Source organism: Ranitomeya imitator, chromosome 1, assembly GCF_032444005.1.
Source record: "Ranitomeya imitator isolate aRanImi1 chromosome 1, aRanImi1.pri, whole genome shotgun sequence".
NCBI lineage: Eukaryota > Metazoa > Chordata > Amphibia > Anura > Dendrobatidae > Ranitomeya > Ranitomeya imitator.
Genome location: NC_091282.1, coordinates 1,162,576,691 through 1,162,603,433, shown reverse-complemented (window position 1 = coordinate 1,162,603,433; position 26,743 = coordinate 1,162,576,691). Strand labels below are relative to the sequence as shown.

The 26,743-nt window shown below is 41.8% G+C and overlaps 1 protein-coding gene across 1 annotated transcript in view; it reads right to left on the bottom strand.

Annotated features, from left to right (window-relative positions):
* The window catches only part of CCKAR (cholecystokinin A receptor), a 150,123-nt gene that overhangs the window by 12,949 nt on the left and 110,431 nt on the right, over positions 1-26,743 (bottom strand). The window contains exons 3-4 of the mRNA XM_069745795.1: positions 16,298-16,559; positions 3,773-3,891 (exon numbers count right to left, since the gene is read on the bottom strand). Of these exons, the coding sequence (XP_069601896.1) occupies positions 3,773-3,891; positions 16,298-16,559 (381 nt within the window). The remainder of the gene's footprint in view (positions 1-3,772; positions 3,892-16,297; positions 16,560-26,743) is intronic.

Below are 26,743 nucleotides of genomic sequence, written 5' to 3'. Positions count from 1 at the left end.
ACCTAAAGAACATCTCTAGAATCCACCCTTTTCTCACCATGGAAACAACAAAAACCCTCACTGTCGCCCTGATCCACTCCCGCCTGGACTACTGTAATGCTCTACTAATTGGCCTCTCCCTTACTCGACTTCCCCTCTCCAGTCTATCCTTAATGCAGCAGCCAGGGTCGTCCATCTGTCTAGTCATTACTTGGACGCGTCCGCTCTTCGTCAGTCGTTACACTGGCTGCCCATTCATTACAGGATACAATTCAAAGTACTTGTTCTCACCCACAAAGCTCTCCACAGTGCGGCACCCCCATACATCTCCTCCCTCATTTCTGTCTATCGGCCTAGCCGACTGCTGCACTCTGCAAATGACTTTCGACTAACCTCTGCACTAATCTGTATCCCACACCCGACTCCAAGACTTCTCCAGCGCTGCGCCAATCCTCTGGAATGCTCTACCCCAAGATATTAGGACACAATTTGCATAGTTTTAGGCGCTCGCTCAAAACACATTTGTTCAGAGCGGCCTATCACATTCAGTAATCAAAGTCATGTTATGTTTGTGTGTGTGTAGCCCATTCACTACTTCCATCTATCCCCCACCCCCTGAAGATGGCTGCACCATCATTGTAAATACATCATTATAAATACACACCTGTGCTTTGTATCTCCCCCACCTCATTGTAGATTGTAACCTCTCACGAGGAGGGTCGTCTTATTTCGCTTTAATTATTGTATTGTTAATGTTGATACTTGTTGTGTTTGAAACTGTTAAACTGTAAAGCGCTGTGGAATATGTTGGCGCTATATAAATAAAGATTATTATTATTATTATTATTTTCCACCCTCGGCTGTTAGAAGCACCTGTCAGCTGTTCAAAATAGCTCTCATGTGCCGTGAAAGATGTGGGCTCAGTGCCGGAGCCCACGTTAAAGGGAGGGATTCCGACATGGGGGTAGTATTGCGCCCACTGTCGGAAAGGGATTAATAAACCCAATAACAGCTCTACCTGACTGCGGGTTTTCAGTTTTCAGAGCACACACTTTAAAGATAACAGACATTACATCATTTGCATGCTTTTTTTCTTTAATTTAATGCAAATCTTTTGAATCCTTTTTGCACTTTATAGAGTAAACGTCTCCAGGATTATACATTTATGGTAATCCAATATATATCACAGCTGGACCGCTATTAGCTTATTACAAAAGAGACATTTGCATAATGAAAATTAAAGTGGTTGTCCCATTCAACTAGCTTTATCTTAGAAGTTCAGCGAGGTTTTCACAACCAAACTCGGTAGTACTTTCCTTCCTGAGTCCAGCACCGTCTGCCTTTTGTTGCCTGACTGTAAGGGCTCGTGTAGACATCCATTGTTTCGGTCCGAGAGCGATCCGTTAAAACATCGGAACTCACTCGGACCAATGTTATTTAATGAGGCCGTGCACATGTCCGATTTTTTCCACTGGCTGAATGATTTGATTAAAAAAAAAAATTGCAACATACACGATCTGGCTCTGATAATCGGATCTCACTTAGCCATTCAAACCTATGGGTCCGTGAAAAATATATGACTGCACTTGAATGACGCCCTTGGATCCGATTTTCATGGACTGACATAATGGAGACAATTAAAAGAAACTTGATTTTTTTTAATTCTCCACATCGACATCCAAGAATTTAATTCACCACATCAAAGAACATATGCTCACACTCCGATCACACTTTGGTCAGAGTCAGAGCTCAGTTTTGTGTTGGCGGGGTGTTCTGTATTTCGGGGCCAATCAGAATAATTTTTGAAATAGGAAAAAGCCTTTAAAGTATGCAGTTGTACACAAAATTTCAGGTGCTAAACTTAAAGAGTAACTCCATTTTCATGTCTTTTTTTTAATCAAAAGTACCAGTCAAGATAAGAACCTTTGTAATATATCCCCATCAAAGAAATCTGCATCTTTCTCCACATCTTCTTCCTCCATACAAATCATTCAGTCTGAATAACTGCTCGTATCTATCTATAGGTCTGTCTTTAGCGAGAGTTCAGATTATACCTTATGCTTATGGAACGGGGGAAAGAGCTACAGGAAGAAAGAGGCAGAATATATAAAGGGAAACTATAAATTTGTATTGTTGGTCTAGATGATCTTATTTTACCTGAAGAAATAATAGTGTGAGTATACAGAGAAAGTGGATATCTTGATCAAAGTAAGAAGTTTCAGTGGCTGAATAAAAAAAAAAGGATAAGTAATATACAAGAATTTATGAAGGTTAAAGGGAACCTGTCTGTCACGGGTGTGACAGACAGTCATCCTGGATCCGGCTGTAGAAGGTCATTGCGATTACCTTCTTGATTTTTCCATCTCTGTTATGGAGTCATATCCTTCTCCTGCTAGGATCTAACAGTTACCTCCACTTTCTGCTGCTAATTAACACAACCTTGCTGAACGTTTAAATACCTTCAGTCTCTTTAGCTAGGTGCTGAGATGTTAGTTTAATTTCCCTCTGTCTGGTTAGAAGTGCTAGCAGTCGGCTAGTATCTTCTTGGAGTACTCTTGGAGGATTGCCGGCGTGATATCTCAGTGGTCTTCTCAAGGTAAGTGTATCCCCTCGTGTGTCCACCATCACTGTCTTTAATTGTAGTGGGGGATCACTAGTGCACACCCCGTCCCCTCCCTATCCAGGATCTATCACTAGGATCAGGCAGGGATTAGCTTCCTGCTCGATGATAGGGGCAGCACCTATGTATGGATGTCAGGCAAGACAGGGTGTTGTAAGATCTGCCTAGGGGTCTCCACTACCCCATTCCCTAGTGTTTGGGCTTCCCCTACCTTTTCCCATTGTTGTGCAACTTGCTTCTCCCTCACCCAGCATGACACCGTCACCAGGATTTTCCCATATGAAGTACGGCCAGTACCTGTAATCCCTCATCTAAAGCATTCTAATATGCTGTATATACAGTATGCCCCAAATCCGGCCTGCAAGACAAGAAAAAGACCTTTTATTATTCTCACATATGAGGCAGTAGGGCCCAGTCCGATGAGAGTTGCTCATCTAGGTCCGGCGCCTACTTTCTCCTTGCAATTTGGTGGTCCTCCTGCACTGCTTTGTGTGGATAACGTGTCCTACATCATCCATACAGTGTCCAGCATCGCATTCCTGTGCAAGTGTATTTCTCTCTGCCCTGTTGAGGGCAGAGCACAGTACGGCAGTGCGCATGCGCAGGAAAATGCCAAAGAGCACCAGCACACGCGCACTGCAACAGAGTGTCCTCAACAGAGCATAGACAAGTACGCCTGCACAGGAGGGCCATGCTGGACACCGTATGGATGACAGAGGACGCCTCAGTGACACAAAGCAGGGAAGGAGGACGGCGACTGCAAGAGGAGTCGACAGATCAAGACTAGTGACGCTCATCAGACCGAATTGCCCAGTACGGGAGTATAATTAAAGGTCTTATTCCTGTCTTGCAGGCCAGATATGGGGCATTTATACATCATATATGATGGTTTACAGGTACTGTCCATACATCATATGTGGCACAAACATGGTGACAGATTCCCTTTAATAGAAAAGTATACATTGTTTAATTTATGACTTAAAAAGCCCAAAATATTGTATTTGTTGCATTATAACGATATTAGAATTCACCAAATGCTCAATGTTTCTGTAATCTGTGCAGAGACAAAGGTCATCATCACATCGTCTATACCAATTACAGATGTCTATTCCAGAGGATGCATTATCCTATATCTAAACATACAGCACAACATTACTATGCAGATAGCGTTACCTTTCTTCTGATTTACATCAAACCGGATTCCTCTGTATAATTCCATAGAAATTAAGGCGTATGCGATAGTCATAACAATCCCAGGCACAAGGAAGAGGATTAACAGAAGAAAAATATACCTAAAATCATAAAGATAAGACACAGTCACATTGCATCCGAAGAGCTTAGAAATGGCTCTATGGCTATAATGAAAGATGTTCAAGTGGAAGATGGAGTAAAATATCAATATTTACATTTTTATTGTATTACTGGGTATACACAAATCCTCCCTGTGGGTCCTACGTAGTTTAGTGGTTAGAATTGTTGCCTTTTAGCTTTGGGCTCCTCTCTTCATATCCAAAAAAGGGCAGCATCTGAATGAATTTTGAATTTTCTACCAGTTTCCTTTATTTCTTATAAATACGGCGGTTCCCCTCCTCCCCTCCCCAGTCTTTCCTCCCCAGTTAAAAAATAATCAAAACCCAATAAAGTTTGTTGGAACAAATAAATACGGCGGTTTCCTATCATTCTTCAAAACACTAATGAGAAGCTATCATCAGAAAATTACCTATTTTTTGAATCAGGTTTTTGTGTTAAATAAATATTTTTTAAAACCTTTTTGCCAATGTGTTTTATAGATTTTTATATCAAAAACTGTATTCAAAATAAATAAATTGGAATCTTGCAATTTTGAAACTGGCCACAGGGGCTTTTTTTTAAGACTTTAATTTCCCGTTGATTCGGGAAGCAACACATGTATATTAGACACAATCATCAGACTCCCAACCTTATCTATTTTATTGAAGCATTTACTGAGCCTGTGCCAAGGTCACTGTGAAGAGAAGAACAGGGATAGGCTATGACATTGCCTATAGTGAATAGTGGATCCTTTCCTTGTTAGCTGTTTATAGAGATGCAAATTTCAAGGAAAACCCTTTGAAAAGAACTTGTCTGCAGGATGTTCCTAATGAAAGTAGTGAAGAATTGGTGTTTGAATCTTCTATAACTTTTCATTAAACAAAGAATAGCACCTACAGTCATTGTCCAAGCCAGACTAACCTTTTAAAGGTCATAAAATAAACTATCCCTAAAGCACCACCATAGTGTTTTACAGGATGATAACAGCTTGATATAAATGTCATTCTCTGCAATGAATTTTTTGAGTATAAAGAAAAAAAATCTAAAAAACTAATAAACCCTAACTGTAAAGTGAAGTGGTGAGCAAAGTCTTTTATAGTCATGAAGTCTTGACATTACTACTGAGTTTTAGCAGAATCGTCCAGAGAATCGAGGTGTACTGGTCCCTGATTCATTCACTGTGCATATAAAAGATGTCACTTAAAGAAGCACTCCTCCTCCTCTCCCCAAAGATATATTGCAGACATCACATTATAGAGCACTGTGCACTTACAATTGCTCATTTTGAGAAAAATTAACTCAGTAGAAAGGCAAAATGAGCAATTGTAAGTGCACAGTGCTAAATAATATGATGACTGCAATATATTAAGAGAATACAAATTTTGCTGGGAGTGCATATTTAAGTGGCATTGTAGTGCAGCGGTATTCACACCATACAATAATGAGGCAGTGACCCAGTAAAGTTCAACGCAAACATATTTAATGTCAATGAAACTCACAAAAGGAAGAGCACACGGTATCCTCCAAATTGCAAACGGGGCGTCAAAACAGTCCATATCCGAGAATGCTACCGTGGGCAACTGCACCACTGTGTCACACTGAAGAGCGCCAGGCATTCGCTTCCAATAAACTCCTGATTATATATTATGCAAAAACAATGGCATATTTTGAAATTATTTTAGCAAGAGGCATAGCTTTAGGAGGGTAGAAATATATAGAGAGAGCAAAAGGGGCAGACCATCTTGAATGCCAGTGAGGGAGGAGGCTCAAAGACCCATCCATCCTTTCCAGATTAATTACTCCAATGCAGTTGTTAAAAATCACAGTTGGTGAAAAAAAATGGAAGTTTGGTAGAATTAAGCTCTTTCATCCCGTAGAGAGGCTTCTGTCCAGCACAACAGCATGTTCAAAATGTATTATGAATGGGTTGTACAGTGTTGTAGGGGACTTAGCCCCTATCGCAACCATACTAGCACTGTACCTGTTATGGGCACAGTGCCGGAGAAAGTAACATGTATTTAATATGCAAAAGAGGAGCTTGTGGGTGTATTAATAAAGCGAGTGTCATCAGAAGAAAGGATACAGGGAGGAGATCGTGTGCGACCACAGTGCTTGCTCTGGGAAGTGAGCACTATCAATCACAATCGGGGGAAGGGCCCAACATGTAATTGAGGAAGAGTACATTGAAGCCTCCTCACTTACATATTAATTCAAAGTTATTTTATCAGTCGCTGTTCCAGTAAAGTAACAGGTACAGTTCAAGCATGATTTTTATTGGGGGCAAAGTCCCCTACAACACTGTAAAGCCCATTAAAAATGTGTTTTGGGATATGACCAACTTCTTTTAAAACACCCATAACAGTGTGTTTAATATTGGGTAATAATGGAGAATCCCAGCATCAAGCATAAGAAGCCTTTTGAAAGCATTTCTTTTCGGGAGGCTTCTTTGGCGACCTGGAGCTTTGGCAACTCTTCCGGGAGTTTTTTCTGGAAACCTTACAGATGTTTGCACGAACAAGTGTAAATCTAAGCATAAATATATAATGTATTAATCCCCTCTCGCTGGTGTACTCAAGACAAAGTGGTGTAATATTACAGCACTTGCACTGTGCGGGCTCAGGAGCTGAGATCGTACCATCAGCAATGGGTATCAATGCTGATGGTGCTGATAATTACCATGGCAACCAGAGGTTTAACAACGCCTCCAGGCTTGCCATCCATGGAAACCCATTACGCCGGCGTCACACACAGCGTAAAACAATACGGTCCGTATATTACGGCCGTAATACGCTGAAAAGTCCCCAAAATAGTGGTCCGTAGCTCCTCCATAGGCAGGGTGTGTCAGCGTTTTTTGCGCATGGCATCCTCCGTATGTAATCCGTATGGCATCCGTACTGCGTGTTTTTCTCGCAGGCTTGCAAAACCGACATACCGCTATAGAAGGGATCCATGTGTCACAAAAAAAATAAATAAAAAAAAAAAAATATATATATATATACACACTGTATATATATATATATATATATATATATATATATATCAATCAGTAGACACACATATATATATATATTAATATTTCTTCCAGCGCGAGATAGCTTTAAAGCCGGTAATTCAATTACCGGCTTTTGCGATCTCCTTCCTAAACCCGACATGATTTGAGACATGGTTACATACAGTAAACCATCTCATATCACCTTTTTGTTTTGCATATTCCACACTACTAATGTTAGTAGTGTGTATCTGCAAAATTTGGCCGTTCTATCTACTAAATTAAAGGGTTAAATTGCGGAAAAAAATTGGCGTGGGCTCCCGCGCAATTTTCTCCGCCAGAATGGTAAAGCCAGTGACTGAGGGCAGATATTAATAGCCTGGAGAGGGTCCACGGTTATTGGCCCCCCCTGGCTAAAAACACCTGCCCCCAGCCACCCCAGAAAAGGCACATCTGGAAGATGCGTCTATTCTGGCACTTGGCCACTCTCTTCCCATTCCCGTGTAGCGGTGGGATATGGGGTAATGAAGGGTTAATGCCACCTTGCTATTGTAAGGTGACATTAAGCCAAATTAATAATGGAGAGGCGTCAATTATGACACCTATCCATTATTAATCCAATACTAGTAAAGGGTTAAAAAAATACACAAACACATTATTAAAAATTATTTTAATGAAATAAAAACAAAGGTTGTTGTAATATTTTATTCAACGCCTAATCCAATCACTGAAGACCCTCGTTCTGTAACAAAAATAACATAATAAACCAACAATATCCTTACCTTCCGCAGATCTGTAAAGTCCAACAATGTAAATCCATCTGAAGGGGTTAAAATAGTTTGCAGCCACGAGCTTTGCTAATGCAACGTTGTTCGTGGCTACAAAACCCCGGGGAATGAAGGTAAAGTAGGTCAATGACCTGTATTTAGCTTCATTTGCGGTGAGGCGCCCTCTGCTGGTTGTTCCTAGATCATGGGAATTTTCCTAGAAAGCTCCCAGGCTCGAGTTCATAAGAGGCGCCCTCTGCTGGTTGTCCTCATATGAACTCGAGCCTGTGAGCTTTCAAAGCACATCCTAGTAATATGAAACAACATGAAATTGCCTGGAAATTCTATTAATTTCCTGATAAATAGTTTTAATTGATTTTACAAAGAGACCGCTCTAAGGCTACTTTCACACTTGCGTCATTTTAGATCCATCGCAATCCGTCGTTTTGGGAAAAAAATGCACCCTGCAAATGTGCCCGCAGGATGCGTTTTTTTCCCATAGACTTGTATTGCCGACGTGCACTGGATGCGTCGTGTTTTGGCGGACCGTCATCACGAAAAAACGTTCAATGCAACGTTTTTTCGTAGGTCGGATCCGCCATTTCCTACCGCGCATGCGCGACCGGAACTCCGCCCCCTCCTCCGCGGGACTTAGAATGGGCAGTGGATGCGTTGAAAAACTGCATCCGCTGCCCACGTTGTGCCGAATTTGCACAACATCACACAAGTGTGAAAGAAGCCTTACAAAAGCGGATTGTTCAAAATAGACCAGCTTTTAGCTGCATGGAAAAAAAAAATAAACATTTTCTATAAAAGGAGGCATGAGAATCAAATAATATTTGATTATGATTTTTATGTTTTGATGTTTTGTACTTTTATATATTGTTTTTTATTTGTATAGAATTATTTCAAACAAAAGAACAAAAAGACAGCACTCTGGGATGCTTCAAGTGAGAAAAGGATAAAGGACTATTCGCCCGCTGTATGCAACATGTTAGAGCCTCTGCTGGAATAGAAGCACCGCGTACAATGGGAGAGTAATCCTATTGTTTTCACTTCAAGCACCGCAGAGTGCAGTGTTTTTGTGTTTTGTGGACAGAGGTCTCATATACAGTGACCTGTGGTTTGCATGGACTGATATCTACTGGGCTTTGGGGATGCTATACTTAGTTTTCTTCGAATAACCAATGTTGTGATTGTGTGCTCATCTGTGGGTTTTTTTTAATCAAGATTGGACTGAAAAAAAAACAAAAAAACGCAGCATGATTGCATGCGACATTTGGATAACACGTACCCATACAAGTCTGCGGGTACGTGTGAAACATCACACTGCACTCAGATGTCACCCGAGTGCAATGCTATTCCCAACGACACCGGCAACAGAGGAGATGGAGAAATTTCTTCTAGTCATTATCCTATTAGCCTATCACATTGGATGCCATACGGTAATGTGACTCCGGCCTACGGGTACGGAAACGGAAAGGCAGATGCCATACGAAGCCACAGTGCGGCATCCAATTTTTACAGATACATTGCAATTGTGATTGCATGATTGCACCTGGTAACAATCGCCTCAAAGCTTCTCATCGCCAATGGACATGTCGGATATTATTCAGTAAGGGAATGACCTGGCAATCTGGGTTCAGAAAATAATACTTCACACAGAATGTTGTGGTAGATGTGGTCTCCTCTGAAGTGCTTGCTTCAATAAGTTATAGCTTTTTTCGTCTCCCAACTCCTTTCCTTCCCATTCTTTCTCTTTCCGCCCTCCTTTCTCATTTGCATTCCTCTAGCTTACACATAATTATTTGGGTCATGTAACAGCTTATATTAATATTTCATTAAGCTGATTATACTCACATTCTAATGTTTACCAATAACTTACGGTAATATTAACAACCGTTAATTTTGTTATTGTTATTATTGAATGTAATTGGAACATTCTGTGTTCAGATCAATGTTGTTAAAACCCAATAAAAATATTTAACGTAAAAAATAGCTGCTGCTCCGGATCATAAGGGTGACAAGTGAGAAAAAAATCAATACGAGTTCTGTGGATGAAACTCTGAATAATATGTATATGTATATGTTTGTCCGAGTCTGTTCAGAGTATGTCGGAGGAAAAATTTCACTGAATGCTCAAGTTTGATCAGATATTCAGATCTCACACTCGGCCATGCAAGTTAATGAGTGTGTGGGAAACATTGGACTGCACTCGGATGACATTTGAGTGGTCTGATTTCTGCGGCCTCACAGAATGGAGAAGGTGAAGCTTCTATTCGTTTCCACTATTCGTTCTATTCGTTTCCACTATTAACTTGTACTGCTCCGGTCATTTTTGACCGTACCTATTAAAATGCTGTTTTAGCTACTTAAAAATTTTTTTTTGACTACCTGTTGCATTATTATATTATTTGTGAGCACGGTTGGTCATTATAAAAAAAAAAAATACGTAAAAAACTCAATTTGTTTTATTTATTTTGTGTTTATAAAGGTTACAAGGGCTTGTTGAATTCCGCACATAAATTACAAATTTGAGCTTAACTAACTAACTAAAACAACAACTACTACTATAACAACTATAACTAGCTATAACTATAACTAAAATTAAGGGGAGTGTGCCTGACTATCGCAACTCGCGATCAAGGCCAGCAGGAAAATCGCCGGTCTTGATGAATTGAGACTATAATCCCCGGCCGGCTTTTCAAATTATTTTTGTCTCAGAGTAAAACATATCTGGCTACAATCTCGCATTCAGTGTCAGATTTTTTCTGCCCATGCTTTGGGCAACATGAATTTAATTTCAGGTTACCTTTAACGAAAAATAAAGGGGTCAATTCATTATTGCTTTAAATTTATTCTAATTTAATTTTGCGTATTTGCTGACTTTTTTTTTCTTCTGCTATATTCATCTTTTCACTTGTGCTTTTTTCTAAAGTCATTTTACGTGAGGAAGCGACATCCACGGGAAACGCGCTTTGGGGAACATTGTCGTGTTCCAGGCAAGATCTTTCATCTAATGGGTAATTAACCTTTAATTTACTATTATTGTATCATATGTATACTATGCACCAGATACATACCCTATATTCCACAATAGACCCTGCATCATTGCGTCCCCGCTAGATTGCTCTCTTGTCACAATTTCGTACAGGGTAACTAATGGAACAAATGATGCTGATATCTCTTGTGTAGGTTGCTAAAATTTATGGGTGGTTCACATACTTCTTCTGTAATCCTGACCTGGCCTCTGGCCACTGTTCTTTCATCTCACCTACGGATCAAAACCTTTTGTACCCACAGTAATTTTTGCATTGTATATGTTTATTATTGGTAATTTTGATGTAATAATAAAATCTTTATAACTTTTATATAATCTTGACTCAGGTTCGCCTTCTTAAAATACCGTATTTTCCGGCGTATAAGACGACTGGGCGTATAAGACGACCCCCAACTTTTCCAGTTAAAATATAAAATCTTCTCAAAAGTCAGGGGTTGTCTTATATGCCGGGTGTCGTCTTATAGGGTGGGTGCGGAGCAATCTGCGGACGACGTATATAGTGGGGGGGGGGGAGTGGTCCCGATGATGAGGTGAGGAAGCGCCTCACCAGGAAGGTGTAAGTGAAGCAAACTGTCAGCGTCTGGGATGCCATTGTTATGCAAATAAGAGAGAGAGCGATGCTGTGCCTAGAAAAACACTCCTCTTTCACTCACCTGGCTCGCCCTTGTATCCTATTATCTCCTTCTCTGCCTCTGCTTCACTTACACCTTCCCGGTGAGGCGCCCTCTCACCTCGTCATTGGGACCGCTCCCCCCACAATATGCGGCGACCGCAGATTACTCCGCACCTGCCCTATAAGACGACACCTGGCGTATAAGACGATACCCGACTTTTGAGAAGATTTTCAAGGGTTAAAAAGTAGTCTTATACGCCAGAAAATGCAGTAATTCTTTAAGAGTCTATAATTAGATGGGTACAGTGTTATTTTGGAACTGGTCATTTTTCTATATTTTATATGTCCTGCTTTTTTTTTTTTTTTTTAGTTCACCATTGTTGGCGGAGCTTATGCTTTATTATTATTATTATTATACATTTTTATTGCACCATTTATTCCATGCTGCTTTACATGTGAAAAATATAGACAAATACATTATACATGAGCAAAAAACAAGGCACACAGGTACATTAAGAGGGAGGACCCTGCCCGCTGGGGCTCACAGTCTGCAGGGGATGGGTGAGGATACACTAGGAGAGGGTAGAGCTGGTTGTGCAGCGGTTCAGTAGATTGAGGATCACTGCAGGATGTAGGCTTGTCGGAAGAGGTGAGTCTTCAGGTTCTTTTTGAAGGTTTCTATGGTAGGCGAGAGTCTGATGTGTTGTAGTAGAGTTCCAGAGTATAGGGGAAGCACGAGAGAAGTCTTGGATGCAGTTGTGGGAAGAAGAGATGAGAGGGGAGTAGAGAATGAGACCCTGAGAGGATAGGTGGTTGCGTGTAGGTAAGTACCGGGAGACCATGTCACAGATGTATAGAGGAGACAGGTTGTGGATGGCTTTGTAAGGGTTTTGAACTGGAGTTTCTGGGCGATAGGAAGCCAGTGAAGGGCTTGGCATAGGGGAGAGGCCAGGGAATAGCGGGGAGACAGGTAGATTAGTCGGGCAGCAGAGTGTAGGATGGATTGGAGTGGTGCCAGAGTGCTAGAGGGGAGTCCAGAGAGTAGGAGGGTGCAGTAGTCAAGGCGGGAAATAAGGGCATGCACTAGTGTTTTTGTGGTGTTATGGTCAAGGAATGCGCGGATCCGGGAAATATTTTTGAGTTTGAGATGGCAGAAGGAGGCAAGGGCTTGGATATGTGGCTTGAAATAGAGGGCAGAGTCGAGGATCACCCCGAGGCATCGGGTGTGTGGGGCTGGGGAAAGTGAGCAGCCATTGACTTTGATGGATAGGTCTGGTGGAGGGGTAGAGTGAGATGGGAGAAGGATGATGAATTCTGATTTGTTCATCTTCAGTTTTAGAAAGTGAGCTGAAAAGAATGCCGATATAGCAGACAGACAGTGCGGGATTTTGCTAAGTAAGGAGGTGAGGTCAGGTCCAGATAGGTAGATCTTCATGTCATCGGCGTAGAGATGATACTGCTTACCATGGGATTCTATGAGCTGTCCCAGGCCAAAGGTGTAGATAGAGAAGAGTAAGGGTCCTAGAACAGAGCCTTGAGGAACACCGACAGACAAGGGGTATCGTGAGGAGGTGGTGTGGGGGAGGGAGACACTGCATTTTCGGTCTGTCAGATATGACAAGATCCAGGATAGGGCCAAGTCTGTGATGCCAAAAGATGGGAGGATCTGTAGCAGAAGGGAGTGGTCCACAGTGTCAAAGGCAGAAGACAGGTCCAGGAGAAGGAGGACAGAGTAGTGTCGCTTGCTCTTGGCAGTTAGTAGGTCATTGGTGACTTTAGTTAGGGCAGTTTCAGCTGAGTGATGAGGTCAGAAGCCAGATTGTAACCAGTCAAAGAGGGAGCAGGAGGAGAGGTGGGAGGACAGTTCAAGGTGAACATGTTGTTCCAGTAATATTGAGGCATAAGGGAGAAGATATATCGGGTGATAGCTAGACACAGAGGATGGGTCGAGCGAGGGTTTTTTGAGGATGGGTGTGAACTTGGCATGTTTGAAGGAAAATGGGAAGACACCTGTTGTGAGTGAGAGGTTGAAGAGGTGTGATAGGGTTGGGATGAAGACCATGGCAAGGTTATTGATGAGGTGGGACGGGAGCGGGTCAAGCGTGCAGGTGGTGAGATGTGATCTTGACAGGAGGGTGGAGAGCTGATCTTCTGCCATGGTGGAGAAGCTGGTTTTGGAAGAACACGGTTGAGCAGCTAAGAGGGGCATTGGGTGCTGTGGGCCAAAGCTTTCTCTGATTGTATCGCTCTTCTGTTTAAAGAAAGAGGCAAAGTCTTCAGCTGAAATGAGGGGATGGGGTGCGGGGGGATGGAGTAGAGAATTGAAAGTGTTGAAAAGCTGTTTAGGGTTGTTAGGCAGAGAGGATATGAGAGATGAGAAGTTTGTTTTGCAGCAGTGAGTGTGGGCTTGAAGCTGGCGAGGGACTGCTTGTATGCAGTGAAGTGGTCGGCAGAGAGAGATCGCTTCCATCTGCTCAGTGATCCTGGAAGCCCATCTCAGCTCTTTGGTCAGGCTGGTAAGCCAGGGCGGCCGAATCGAGTGCTGCTGTTATTGTGGTGTTATAAAAAGTGGCAACAGCATCCGTGTCATGAAGTGAGGCTATGTCTGTAAGAGGGAGAAGGGTCTCAGAGAGTGATTGTAAGTTGAGGTGTTTGAGATTTCTGCGAGGGTGAGTGAGTTTGTGGAACAGGGGTTGCACACTAGGAGAGGAGAAGGAAGAGAATGTCAGTCGGTTGTGGTCTGACAGGGGGAGGGGTGAGTTAGTGAGATTAGTAAGGGAGCAGAGGCGGGTGAAGATGAGGTCCAGTCCAGTGTGTGGCCATCTTTGTGAGTGACCTCAGAGGACCATTGAGTGAGGCCAAAGGAGGCAGTCAGTGATAAAAGTTTAGAGGCAGCTAGGTGGAAGTGTCAAAGGGGATATTGAAGTCACCCATGATGATAATGGGGATGTCAGCAGAGAGGAAATAAAGCAGCCAGGTGGTGAAGTGGTCAAGAAAGGTGGAGATGGCTAGTTCTGGGGGCGGTAGATGACAGCCAGCTGGAGGTTGGAGGGGGAATAGATGCGGATGGAGTGCACCTCAAACGAGGGAAGAGTAGCGGAGGGTGGTAGCGGGATTGGAGAAAAGGAGCAGGTGCTTTACAGATGTTTCATGTGATTCATAATTTGGAACCTTTTAAAAAGTCTCCCCATTAAATTATTTGATGTGCGCCAGGATTTTTTAATGGAATTTTTGCGACATTTTATGGAATGTGCAACTTTTTGTGCTAAAAAGCAAAAAAGGTTAAAAGACAAAAAGGACATTTTTGGCTTTGCATAAAATTCATAGACAGCATGCACCATTTAGAAAAATTTGGCACAAAAAATTGCAACAAATACCACAAGACACAAAAAAAAGTGACTTTAAAAGCCATGCCGATGATAAATCCACCTTGTAGTCTTTGGAAAATGAATGAGAAAAAATTACTTCAAAAGCTTTTTAAAAATGTGTATATTTTTTGTTTAAAGGAATATTCCCATCTTCAAGATCATATCCCAACATGCAGAAGGTGTAATAATAATGATATTAGCAAATCCCTCCAATCTGAAATGCAGTGCAGTTCTCCTGATATGCTATGTCACTTACCGCATGGGCAGGGCATTGCAGCAGCTTAGATATCCATGGTTACGGCCACTAACAACTATCCATGGATATCTAAGCTACTGCAATGCCTGCACATGGGGTAAGCAACATAGCTAATCAGAAAAACTACGTATACTACATATCTAATTGGAGGTATTTGCTAATATTAATATTATTACACTTATTACATATTGGCATAGGATCATGGAGATGGGAGTTTCCCTTTTATTTACATTAGAGAAATGATAAGATTAGCAAACACTTCTCTATTTTCGGTCAATGCTCCTGGGTCACTACCATGCACACAATCCAAACCGCTGCTAAAAGACAACTAAATAAACTTTTACACAAGTCACATGACAGTGACATCCCCTGGACACATCCAACTTCCTGTCTGAATTGCTACCAGGCGTCATGATAGGCACAAGTCTTGCTTAAGCGACTGACAAATAGATATTGCTGAACATTTCTTAGTAGGCGATTCATCAAGTCCATGTAAACTTTTGTGAATTTTGTGATTCGCGGCCAGTTTTGACAAGCTTTGCCAAAAATGTCGGGAAGAGGGGTGATGCCACAGCTTGTTTAATTCAACATACACCAGAAATCTGACTCCAGTCCCCGCCCGGAGTGAGGTTTGTGGCGAGGCACACGCCTCTTGTCAGACACTTCTGATCTATTGAGCGGCGCATGCTTCCCAATGAATTGGGGGCCTCTGACTCCTACATGCCTCCTTATAATACCGGCATGAGCAAGGTTGTCCTAGATGAATCAGGGCTATTGTTTGCAAAATGAGCAAGACACACAGAAGAGAATCTAAACACAGGAAAGAAGAGCCCCTCCGGCTAGGCTTGATTGATTGGTCTCCCCTGTATTTGGGAAGAGAAGGAGTCAAGTCAATAAAACTGAGTCAGGCAAAAAGAAACTGAAAAAAATTGGAGGGTCTCCAAGTAGACGTTGCCAGGCTCATTTCTCAAACTACGTTTTTTTCTGAAAAGCTATAGAAAAAAAACTTTGAGCATGCAAATTCCACGTAGTCTGATTTCGCAGTCATGTTTCACTCCATCCCAGTTTTGTGTTTTCCAGATTTTTTTTCCCAAATCTTGCACAAGAGTTTTCTATTTGTTTTTGGTTCTATATAATGTTCGATCTAGTGAAAATACCTGTAGGTAAAAGATGGTGAGCTTGACTAAGAGGATTTAACAGCATCTTCTTCACTCCTGGAGGCTCTTTATTTCTTTTTAAGGCATGTATCATATATTTATTTCTACTTTTTATATCTGTATCCATTTTTTCTAATCAGTTTTTATTTTATTTTTAAGTTCAGTGAAAATCAGGAAAAAAAAGAACCTGTTCTTACCATGATTGTTGGGTGAGGTCATTGGGCCACTCCAGGCGACACATATGTCCAGTTGTATTGTCATATTTTGGAAATGGCACCATTGTGCTATAAATCGGGTACGGTGACATGATGGTGAATGAAAGGAACCATGTAACCGCAATCACCTTCAGGGCATGTGACTTTGTCTGCCATACTCTTGACTGGAGGGGCTTGCAAATTGCACTATATCTCTCCAGAGATATGGCAACCAGATTAAATGTTGACACGCTTACAGAGATGCCTATCCAAGGAAACAAGAATGCAAATTGTTATCGCCTGCATAAAAAAAAAACAAATTAAGAGGTTGTGGAACATGTATCTTACATTAACATCACATAACCCTATTAGTAATTGGGAGTTGATATGATCCGATGTGATTTGTGAGGCTGAATAATAGGAGTGAATCTCTTATCCGTTTAGGCAGACAAGTGCGTTAATATGTATGAGACTGTGTTACATTCAACGTAAGACTAACATCGGGAAATGGAAATTGAAATCTAGGTATTTTTTATTGTTCCTTTAATTACTATGTTGCTTCTAATTGACAATGTCTGACCAGGTTTTCTTTCTCCCAGGAATATACACTTCCCTAGTCATGAATCTCAATACTTTGGCAAAAGTAGAGTAACTTAGTAGCACCTCCCTAGCGCATCCATCCCCACCCCGAGCTATGCCCCCACTTAGATAGTCCACAGAAGGCAGCTAAATAAAAGTATATAAATTTACCGAAGAGATATTAAGGTTTACACATTTCCTAACTGATTAAAGTTATGACTAGAGATGAGCGGATTTGACGAGATTCAAATTTGCCAAATCATGCGGATTTTACCGGGAAGTTCGATTTGTAGCAAATTTATTATCCTCAAATTGAATGTTCCACATTACGATCTGAGGTCTGGAGAGGGCCAAGAACAAAATAAATGTAAAATGTTGAAAAAAAATTAAAACAACTAATACTCACCTCAAGACTCACCTCTATTTCTAACAATCCCCTGTACAGTCCTCAGCGCCTCTTCTTACTGCATCTTCACACCAGGCTGCAACTGGTCCTGGGATGTGTCTGCACAGGTTCAGGGAAATCCTGGGGTTTGTCCTAGTCAGAAGTCCCAAACTAAAGTGTGCGTCATAAGGTTGCATCACATGTCACGACGTCCCTACATCATGCCATTATTACAACATGCATGTGCAGGGACGTCTTGGGCCTTGTTGCCATGCATGAAGATGCCCAGGGTTTCAGTGTGCCATGGTGGCAAGAAGAGACTTTGTGGACCATATGGGGGAAGAGAGCAGCAATGGAGGCGGTGAGGTGTTAGAATAGAAGCCTTGCATGTTATTTGTTTTATTGTTTTGTTGTTTTCACGGTATTGAAAATTATTCACCTTTATGAACAGTCTTTTATTAGCACATGTCGAAATAATAAAATCCCGCACTGTCTGCATTCAGTAGTATCTGCATTTGGGCCAAATTGTTTTTTAAAGAAAAACACATCAAGTGGAAATACTTAAATGGAAAGTATAGTTAGAAAATGAATGAACTTTTGTTTAGATCCAGATTTTGTGGTAAATGTATTTTTTTCACTTCCCACAGGTAGAGTAAATGACATTTACTCAAGAAAGTTGACTGCACAGCCAAAATAGCATTGAAAATTGCATCTGCTCTGACAAAAACCATACTTCTATAATAATCTTTATTTTTTTATGTAGCGCTAACATATTCCGCAGCGCTGTACAGATTGCACACATTATCATCGCTGTCCCTGCTGGGGCTCACATTCTAAATCCCCTATCAGTATGTCTTTGGAATGTGGGCGGAAACCGGAGAACCCGGAGGAAACTCACGCAAACACGGGGAGATCATAAAACTCCTTGTAGATGTTGTCCGTGATAGGATTTGAACCCAGGACTCCAACGCTGCAAGGCTGCAGTGCTAACCACTGAGCCACCGTACTGAAAAATGGAAATGTTATGGCACTAAGAAAAGGACAATTAAAAAGAATGCAGCGTCCTTAGGGAAATAATCATTCTACCCTCCTTTTCTTAGGCAAGTAACCCTTTATGGCTTCTGTCACATACAGCTTTCTCCTCGGGGGTCGTGCGCAGCTATGATACATCTGCAGACCAATTTCTTCATTTAAATGGAATCTGTTGCCAGGATTTGCTACCCCATCCAAGACCAGCATGATGTAGGGCAGAGAACTAAGTAGCAAGAACCTGCTGACAGATTCCCTTAGGCCGGAGTCACACTTAGCGTAGGGAAATACGGTCCGTTTTTTACGGCCATAATACGCAGAAAAGCTCCTGAACACTGATCCGTATTCAATGCAAAGATGCAATTTTTTCTCCAAAAATTATCCGTGTGTCATCCGTACGGCGAGATTCTCTTGCCGGCTTGCAAAATGGACATAGAATGGATCCATGGGCTCAAATATTCGTGAAAACATATACGCAGTATATATATATATATATATATATATATATATATATATATGTATATATACAGTACAGACCAAAAGTTTGGACACACCTCATTTAACCCCTTTACCCCCAAGGGTGGTTTGCACGTTAATGACCGGGCCAATTTTTACAATTCTGACCACTGTCCCTTTATGAGGTTATAACTCTGGAACGCTTCAATGGATCCTGGTGATTCTGACATTGTTTTCTCGTAACATATTGTACTTCATGACAATGGTAAAAATTATTTGATAGTACCTGCGTTTATTTGTGAAAAAAACGGAAATTTGGCGAAAATTATGAAAATTTCGCAATTTTCCAACTTTGAATTTTTATGCAATTAAATCACAGAGATATGTCACACAAAATACTTAATAAGTAACATTTCCCACATGTCTACTTTACATCAGCACAATTTTGGAACCAAAATTTTTTTTTGTTAGGGAGTTATAAGGGTTAAAAGTTGACCAGCAATTTCTCATTTCTACAACACCATTTTATTTTAGGGACCACATCTCATTTGAAGTCATTTTGAGGGGTCTATATGATAGAAAATACCCAAGTGTGACACCATTCTAAAAACTACACCCCTCAAGGTGCTCAAAACCATATTCAAGAAGTTTATTAACCCTTCTGGTGCTTCACAGGAATTTTTTGAATGTTTAAATAAAAATGAACATTTAACTTTTTTTCACAAAAAATTTAATTCAGCGCCAATTTGTTTTATTTTACCAAGGGTAACAGGAGAAAATGGACCCCAAACATTGTTGTACAATTTGTCCTGAGTATGCCAATACCCCACATGTGGGGGTAAACCACTGTTTGGGCGCATGGCAGAGCTCGGAAGCGAAGGAGTGCCATTTGACTTTTCAATGCAAAATTGACTGGAATTGAGATGGGACGCCATGTTTCGTTTGGAGAGCCCCTGATGTGGCTAAACATTGAAACCCCCCACAAGTGACACCATTTTGGAAAGTAGACCCCCTAAGGAACTTATCTAGAGGTGTGGTGAGCACTTTGACCCAACAAGTGCTTCACAGAAGTTTATAATGTAGAACCGTAAAAATAAAAAATCATATTTTTTCACAAAAATTATCTTTTCGCCCCCAATTTTTTATTTTCCCAAGGGTAAGAGAAGAAATTGGACCCCAAAAGTTGTTGTACAATTTGTCCTGAGTACGCTGATAGCCCATATGTGGGGGTAAATCACTGTTTGGGCGGATGGGAGAGCTCGGAAGGGAAGGAGCGCCGTTTGACTTTTCAATGCAAAATTGACAGGAATTGAGATGGGACGTCATGTTGCGTTTGAAGAGCCACTGATGTGCCTAAACATTGAAACCCCCCACAAGTGACACCATTTTGGAAAGTAGACCCCCTAAGGAACTTATCTAGAGGTGTGGTGAGCACTTTGACCCACCAAGTGCTTCACAGAAGTTTATAATGTAGAACCGTAAAAATAAAAAATCATATTTTTTCACAAAAATTATCTTTTTGCCCCCAATTTTTAATTTTCCCAAGGGTAAGAGAAGAAATTGGACCCCAAAAGTTGTGGTACAATTTGTCCTGAGTACGCTGATATCCCATATGTGGGGGTAAACCACTGTTTGGGTGGATGGGAGAGCTCGGAAGGGAAGGAGCGCCGTTTGACTTTTCAAAGCAAAATTGACAGGAATTGAGATGGGACGCCATGTTGCGTTTGAAGAGCCACTGATGTGCCTAAACATTGAAACCCCCCCACAAATGACACCATTTTGGAAAGTAGACCCCCTAAGGAACTTATCTAGAGGTGTGGTGAGCACTTTGACCCACCAAGTGCTTCACAGAAGTTTATAATGCAGAGCCGTAAAAATAAAACAAAATTTTTTTCCCACAAAAATTATTTTTTTAGCCCCCAGTTTTGTATTTTCCTGAGGGTAACAGGAGAAATTGGACCCCAAAATTTGTTGCCCAATTTGTCCTGAGGGCGATGATACACCATATGTGGGGGGAACCACTGTTTGGGCACATGGGAGGGCTCAGAAGGGAAGGAGTGCCATTTGAATGCAGACTTAGATGGAATGGTCTGCAGGTGTCACATTGCGTTTGCAGAGCCCCTAATGTACCTAAACAGTAGAAACCCCCCACAAGTGACACCATTTTGGAAAGTAGACCCCCTTAGGAACTTATCTAGATGTGTGCTGAGCGCTTTGACCCACCAAGGGCTTCACAGAAGTTTATAATGGAGAGCCGTAAAAATAAAACAAAAATTTTTTCCCACAAAAAATATTTTTTAGCCCCCAGTTTTGTATTTTTCCGAGGGCAACAGGAGAAATTCGACCCCACAATTTGTTGTCCAATTTGTCCTGAGTGCGCTGATACCCCATATGTGGGGGGGAACCACTGTTTGGGCGCATGGGAGGGCTCGGAAGGGAAGGAGCTCCATTTGGAATGAGGACTTAGATGGAATGGTCTGCAGGTGTCACATTGCATTTGCAGAGCCCCTAATGTACCTAAACAGTAGAAACCTCCCACAAGTGACACCATTTTGGAAACTAGACCCCCTAAGGAACTCATCTAGATGTGTTGTGATAGCTTTGAACCCCCAAGTGTTTCATTACAGTTTGTAACGCAGAGCCGTGAGAATTTAAAAAAAAAATCTTTCCCCCCAAAATTATTTTTTAGCCCCCAGTTTTGTATTTTCCCGAGGGTAAGAGGAGAAATTCGACCCCAAAAGTTGTTGTCCAATTTGTCCTGAGTACGCTGATACCCCGTATGTTGGGGGAAACCAACGTTTGAGCGCATGGCAGAGCTCGGAAGGGAAGGAGCGCCATTTGGAATGCAGACTTAGATGGAATGGTCTGCAGACGTCACATTGCGTTTGCAGAACCCCTAATGTACCTAAACAGTAGAAACCCCCCACAAGTGACCCCATATTGGAAACTAGACCCCCCAGGGAACTAATCTAGATGTGTTGTGAGAACTTTGAACCCCCAAGTGTTTCACTACAGTTTATAACGCAGAGCCGTGAAAATAAAAAATCTTTTTTTTTCCCACAAAAAATATGTTTTAGCCCCGAGTTTTGTATTTTCCCAAGGGTAGCAGGAGAAATTGGACCCCAAAAGTTGTTGTCCTATTTGTCCTGAGTACGCTGATACCCCATATGTTGGGGTAAACCCCTGTTTGGGCACACGGGAGAGCTCGGAAGGGAAGAAGCACTGTTTTACTTTTTCAACGCAGAATTGGCTGGAATTGAGATCGGACGCCATGTCGCGTTTGGAGAGCCCCTGATGTGCCTAAACAGTGGAAACCCCCCAATTATAACTGAAACCCTAATCCAAACACATCCCTAACCCTAATCCCAACAGTAACCCTAACCACACCTCTAACCCTGACACACCCCTAACCCTAATCCCAACCCTATTCCCAACCGTAAATGTAATCTAAACCCTAACTGTAACTTTAGCCCCAACCCAAACTGTAGCCCTAGCCCTAACCCTAGCCCTAACCCTAATCCTAACCCTAGCCCTAACCCTAACCCTAACCCTAGCCCTAACCCTAACCCTAACCCTAACCCTAGCCCTAACCCTAAACCTAACCCTAGCCCTATCCCTAACCCTAACCCTAGCCCTAACCCTAGCCCTAACCCTAGCCCTAACCCTAACCCTAGCCCTAACCCTAGCCCTAACCCTAGCCCTAACTCTAACCCTAGCCCTAATGGGAAAATGGAAATAAATACATTTTTTTAATTTTTCCCTAACTAAGGGGGTGATGAAGGGGGGTTTGATTTACTTTTATAGCGGGTTTTTGTAGCGGATTTTATGATTGGCAGCCGTCACACACTGAAAGACGCTTTTTATTGCAAAAAATATTTTTTGCGTTACCACATTTTGAGAGCTATAATTTTTCTATATTTTGGTTCACAGAGTCATGTGAGGTCTTGTTTTTTGCGGGACGAGTTGATGTTTTTATTGGTAACATTTTCGGGCACGTGACATTTTTTGATCGCTTTTTATTCCGATTTTTGTGAGGCAGAATGACCAAAAACCAGCTATTCATGAATTTCTTTTGGGGGAGGCGTTTATACCGTTCCGCGTTTGGTAAAATTGATGAAGCAGTTTTATTCTTCGGGTCAGTACGATTACAGCGACACCTCATTTATATCATTTTTTTATGTTTTGGCGCTTTTATACGATAAAAACTATTTTATAGAAAAAATAATTGTTTTTGCATCGCTTTATTCTCAGGACTATAACTTTTTTATTTTTTTGCTGATGATGCTGTATGGTGGCTCGTTTTTTGCGGGACAAGATGACGTTTTCAGCGGTACCATGGTTAGTTATATCTGTCTTTTTGATCGCGTGTTATTCCACTTTTTGTTCGGCGGTATGATAATAAAGCGTTGTTTTTTGCCTCGTTTTTTTTTTTTTTTCCTCACGGTGTTTACTGAAGGGGTTAACTAGTGGGCCAGTTTTATAGGTTGGGCCGTTACGGACGCGGCGATACTAAATATGTGTACTTTTATTGTTTTTTTTTATTATTTAGATAAAGAAATGTATTTATGGGAATAATATTTTTTTTTTTTTTTTCATTATTTTGGAATATTTTTTTTTATTTTTTTTTTACACATTTGAAATTTTTTTTTTTACTTTTTTACTTTGTCCCAGGGGGGACATCACAGATCAGTGATCTGACAGTTTGCACAGCACTCTGTCAGATCACTGATCTGACATGCAGCGCTGCAGCCTTCTGCAGGCTCTGTGAAGCCACCTCCCTCCCTGCAGGACCCGGATCCGCGGCCATCTTGGATCCGGGGCTGGAGGGAGCAGGGAGGGAGGTGAGACCCTCGCAGCAACGCGATCACATCGCGTTGCTGCGGGGGGCTCAGGGAAGCCCGCAGGGAGCCCCCTCCCTGCGCGGTGCTTCCCTGTACCGCCGGCACATCGCGATCATCTTTGATCGCGGTGTGCCGGGGGTTAATGTGCCGGGGGCGGTCCGTGACCGCTCCTGGCACATAGTGCCGGATGTCAGCTGCGATAAACAGCTGACACCCGGCCGCGATCGGCGGCGCTCCCCCCGTGAGCGCTGCCGATCGCATATGACGTACTATTGCGTCCTTGGGAAGTAAAGCCCACCCCACATGGACGCAATAGTATGTCTAATGGCAGAAAGGGGTTAAAGATTTTTCTGTATTTTCATGACTATGAAAATTGTACATTCACACTGAAGGCATCAAAACTATGAATTAACACATGTGGAATTATATACTTAACAAAAAAGTGTGAAACAACTGAAAATATGGTCTTATATTCTAGGTTCTTCAAAGTAGCCACCATTTGCTTTGATGACTGCTTTGCACACTCTTGGCATTCTCTTGATGTTGACAGCTTAGGCTGGTTTCACACTTGCGTTTTGATCTGCAGCGTTTGTACCGCATACAAACGCATGCGTTTTTTTTTCTATATTTAACATTAAAAATGCATGCGTTTTTTTGTACGCGTTTGGCCGCGATTAACGACGCATGCTTTTTTTGCTCAAATGGCGCTCCTTCCCTTCTGAGCTCTGCCATGTGACCAAACAGTGGTTTACCCCAACATATGGGGTATCAGCGTACTCAGGACGAATTGTACAACGACTTCTGTGGTCCAATTTCTCCTGTTACCCCTGTTAAAATAAAACAAAGATTCCTGTGAAGCACCTGAAGGGTTTATAAACTTTTTGAATGTGCTTTTGAGTACCTTGAGGGGTGCAGTTTTTAGAATGGTGTCACTTTTGGGCATTTTCTGTCATATAGGCCCCTCAAAGTCACTTCAAGTGTGAGGTGGTCCCTAAAAAAAATGGTTTTGCAAATTTTGTTGTAAAAATGAGAAATCGCTGGTCAACTTTTAACCCTTATAACTCCCTAACAAAAAAAAATGATGTTTCCAAAATTGTGCTGATGTAAAGCAGACATGTGGGAAATGTTGTTTGTTAACTATATTATGTGACATAACTCTCATAAAAACTAAAAGTTTGAAAATTGCTAAATTTTCACAATTTTCGCCAAATTTTCATTTTTTTCACAAATAAATGCAAGTCATGTCGAAGAAGTTTTACCACTATCATAAAGTACAATATGTCACGAGAAAACAATCCCAGAATCACCAGGATCCGTTGAAGCGTTTCAGAGTTATGACCTCATAAAGTGACAGTGGTCAGAATTGTAAAAATTGGCCCTGTCACTTAAGTGAAAACAGGCTTCGGGGTGAAGGGGTTAAAAACCCCTCCCTTGTGTATGACTGTTTGCAAAATGTAAAAAAAGAAGGGATATGAAATGGTTTACTGTCTGTCGGGTTTGGGAAGGAGATAGCAAAAGCCGGCAATTGAATTACTGGCTTTTCTGCTATCTAGCGCTGTATTAAGTATAAATATATATACTGTATACCCCTATACTATGTGTAGACATTTATTTGATCTATTCTATCCTGTCAGTGTGATTTTACTGTACACCGCACTGAATTACCGGCTTTTCTATAGAGCACCGCTGCGTATTTCTCACAAGTCATACTGCTGGTCCGTGTGTAATCCATATTTTTCTTGCCCCATAGACTTTCATTGCCGGATTTTTTGCGCAATACGCTGACAAACGCAGCATGCTGCGATTTTCTTCGCCCGTAAAATATGGCAGAGAAATATACGGCAGATAGAAACTGCCCCATAGAGAATCATTGGTCCGTGTGCAATGCGTAGTTTTTGCGCCTCTCATACGTCCGTAAAACTCTCTAGTGTGACCCCGGCCTTATAGTCACAGCAGCTATCCACTGTATTATTAGAAAGGCAGTGCACTAAATGCTACGCAAGGCTCTAGGAAGACACATCACATAATATACGAGGGGCGATCCAAAAGTAATGAATACTAAACACAATGAATATAGTCAAAAAATTTTTTTTTTTCTACATAGTCTCCTAACAAGTCTATACATTTAGTCCATCTCTTTTCTAAACTTAGAATTCCCTTTGAAAAAAATTCTTGATCTTGACCCTCAAAAAAATTCCCAACAGCGGTTATCACGTCGCTATTGTCGTCAAATTTCTTGCCCCAGAGGTGTTCCTTGAGTCGAGGAAAGAGAAAGAAGTCACTGGGGGCTAGATCTGGTCAATAGGGGGGGTGTTCCACAAGTTCAAAGCCCGCTTCTTGAATGGTAGCCATGGCAACTGCAGCTTTGTGAGCCGGCGCGTTATGTTGGTGAAACAGCAGTCCAGCCCGCAGTTTGCTGCGCCTTTTCTCCTTGATAGCTTCCCGCAATCTTCTTATTTGTTCAGCATAGTAGGAGCCCGTAATAGTGGCTCCCTTCTCCAAATAGTCCACCATAATAATTCCTTCAGCGTCCCAAAAAACGGACGCCATAACCTTCCCTGCTGAGCTTGACACTTTGAATTTCTTCGGCGTCGGTTCGTCGGCTCGTTTCCACGTCATCGATTGTTGTTTAGTTTCGGGATCAAAGTGGTTGATCCAGGTCTCGTCCATGGTCAAAAAACGTGACAAAAAATTTTCCTTGTCTGCTTGGAACTTTTCGAGATTTGCTATTGAAATGTCAACTCGTTTCTTCTTTGGCTCGTCGGTTAACATTTTTGGCACCCAACGTGCGGAGACCTTTCTCATATGCAATTCTTCTGCAAGGATTCTTTGAATACTGTCATATGAGATCCCTGTGACCTCAGCTACATGCCTGATAGTCACTCTTCGATCTGCCAATACAACTTCTTCAACTTTTTTCACGTTTTCTTCATTGAGGGACGTGGATGGGCGTCCTTCACGATGTTCATTTTCCGTCGATGTTCTTCCCAGCTTAAATTCCTTGGCCCAGCGTGCAACTGTGGAATATGGAGGAGAAGAGTCCCCCAATGTTTCCACCAAGTCGCTGTGTATGTCTGTGGTAGTCATTTTTTTCAAGCAGAAGTATTTGATGACAGCTCTGAGCTCGTTTTTTTCCATTTTGATGTTCACTCCTCGGCA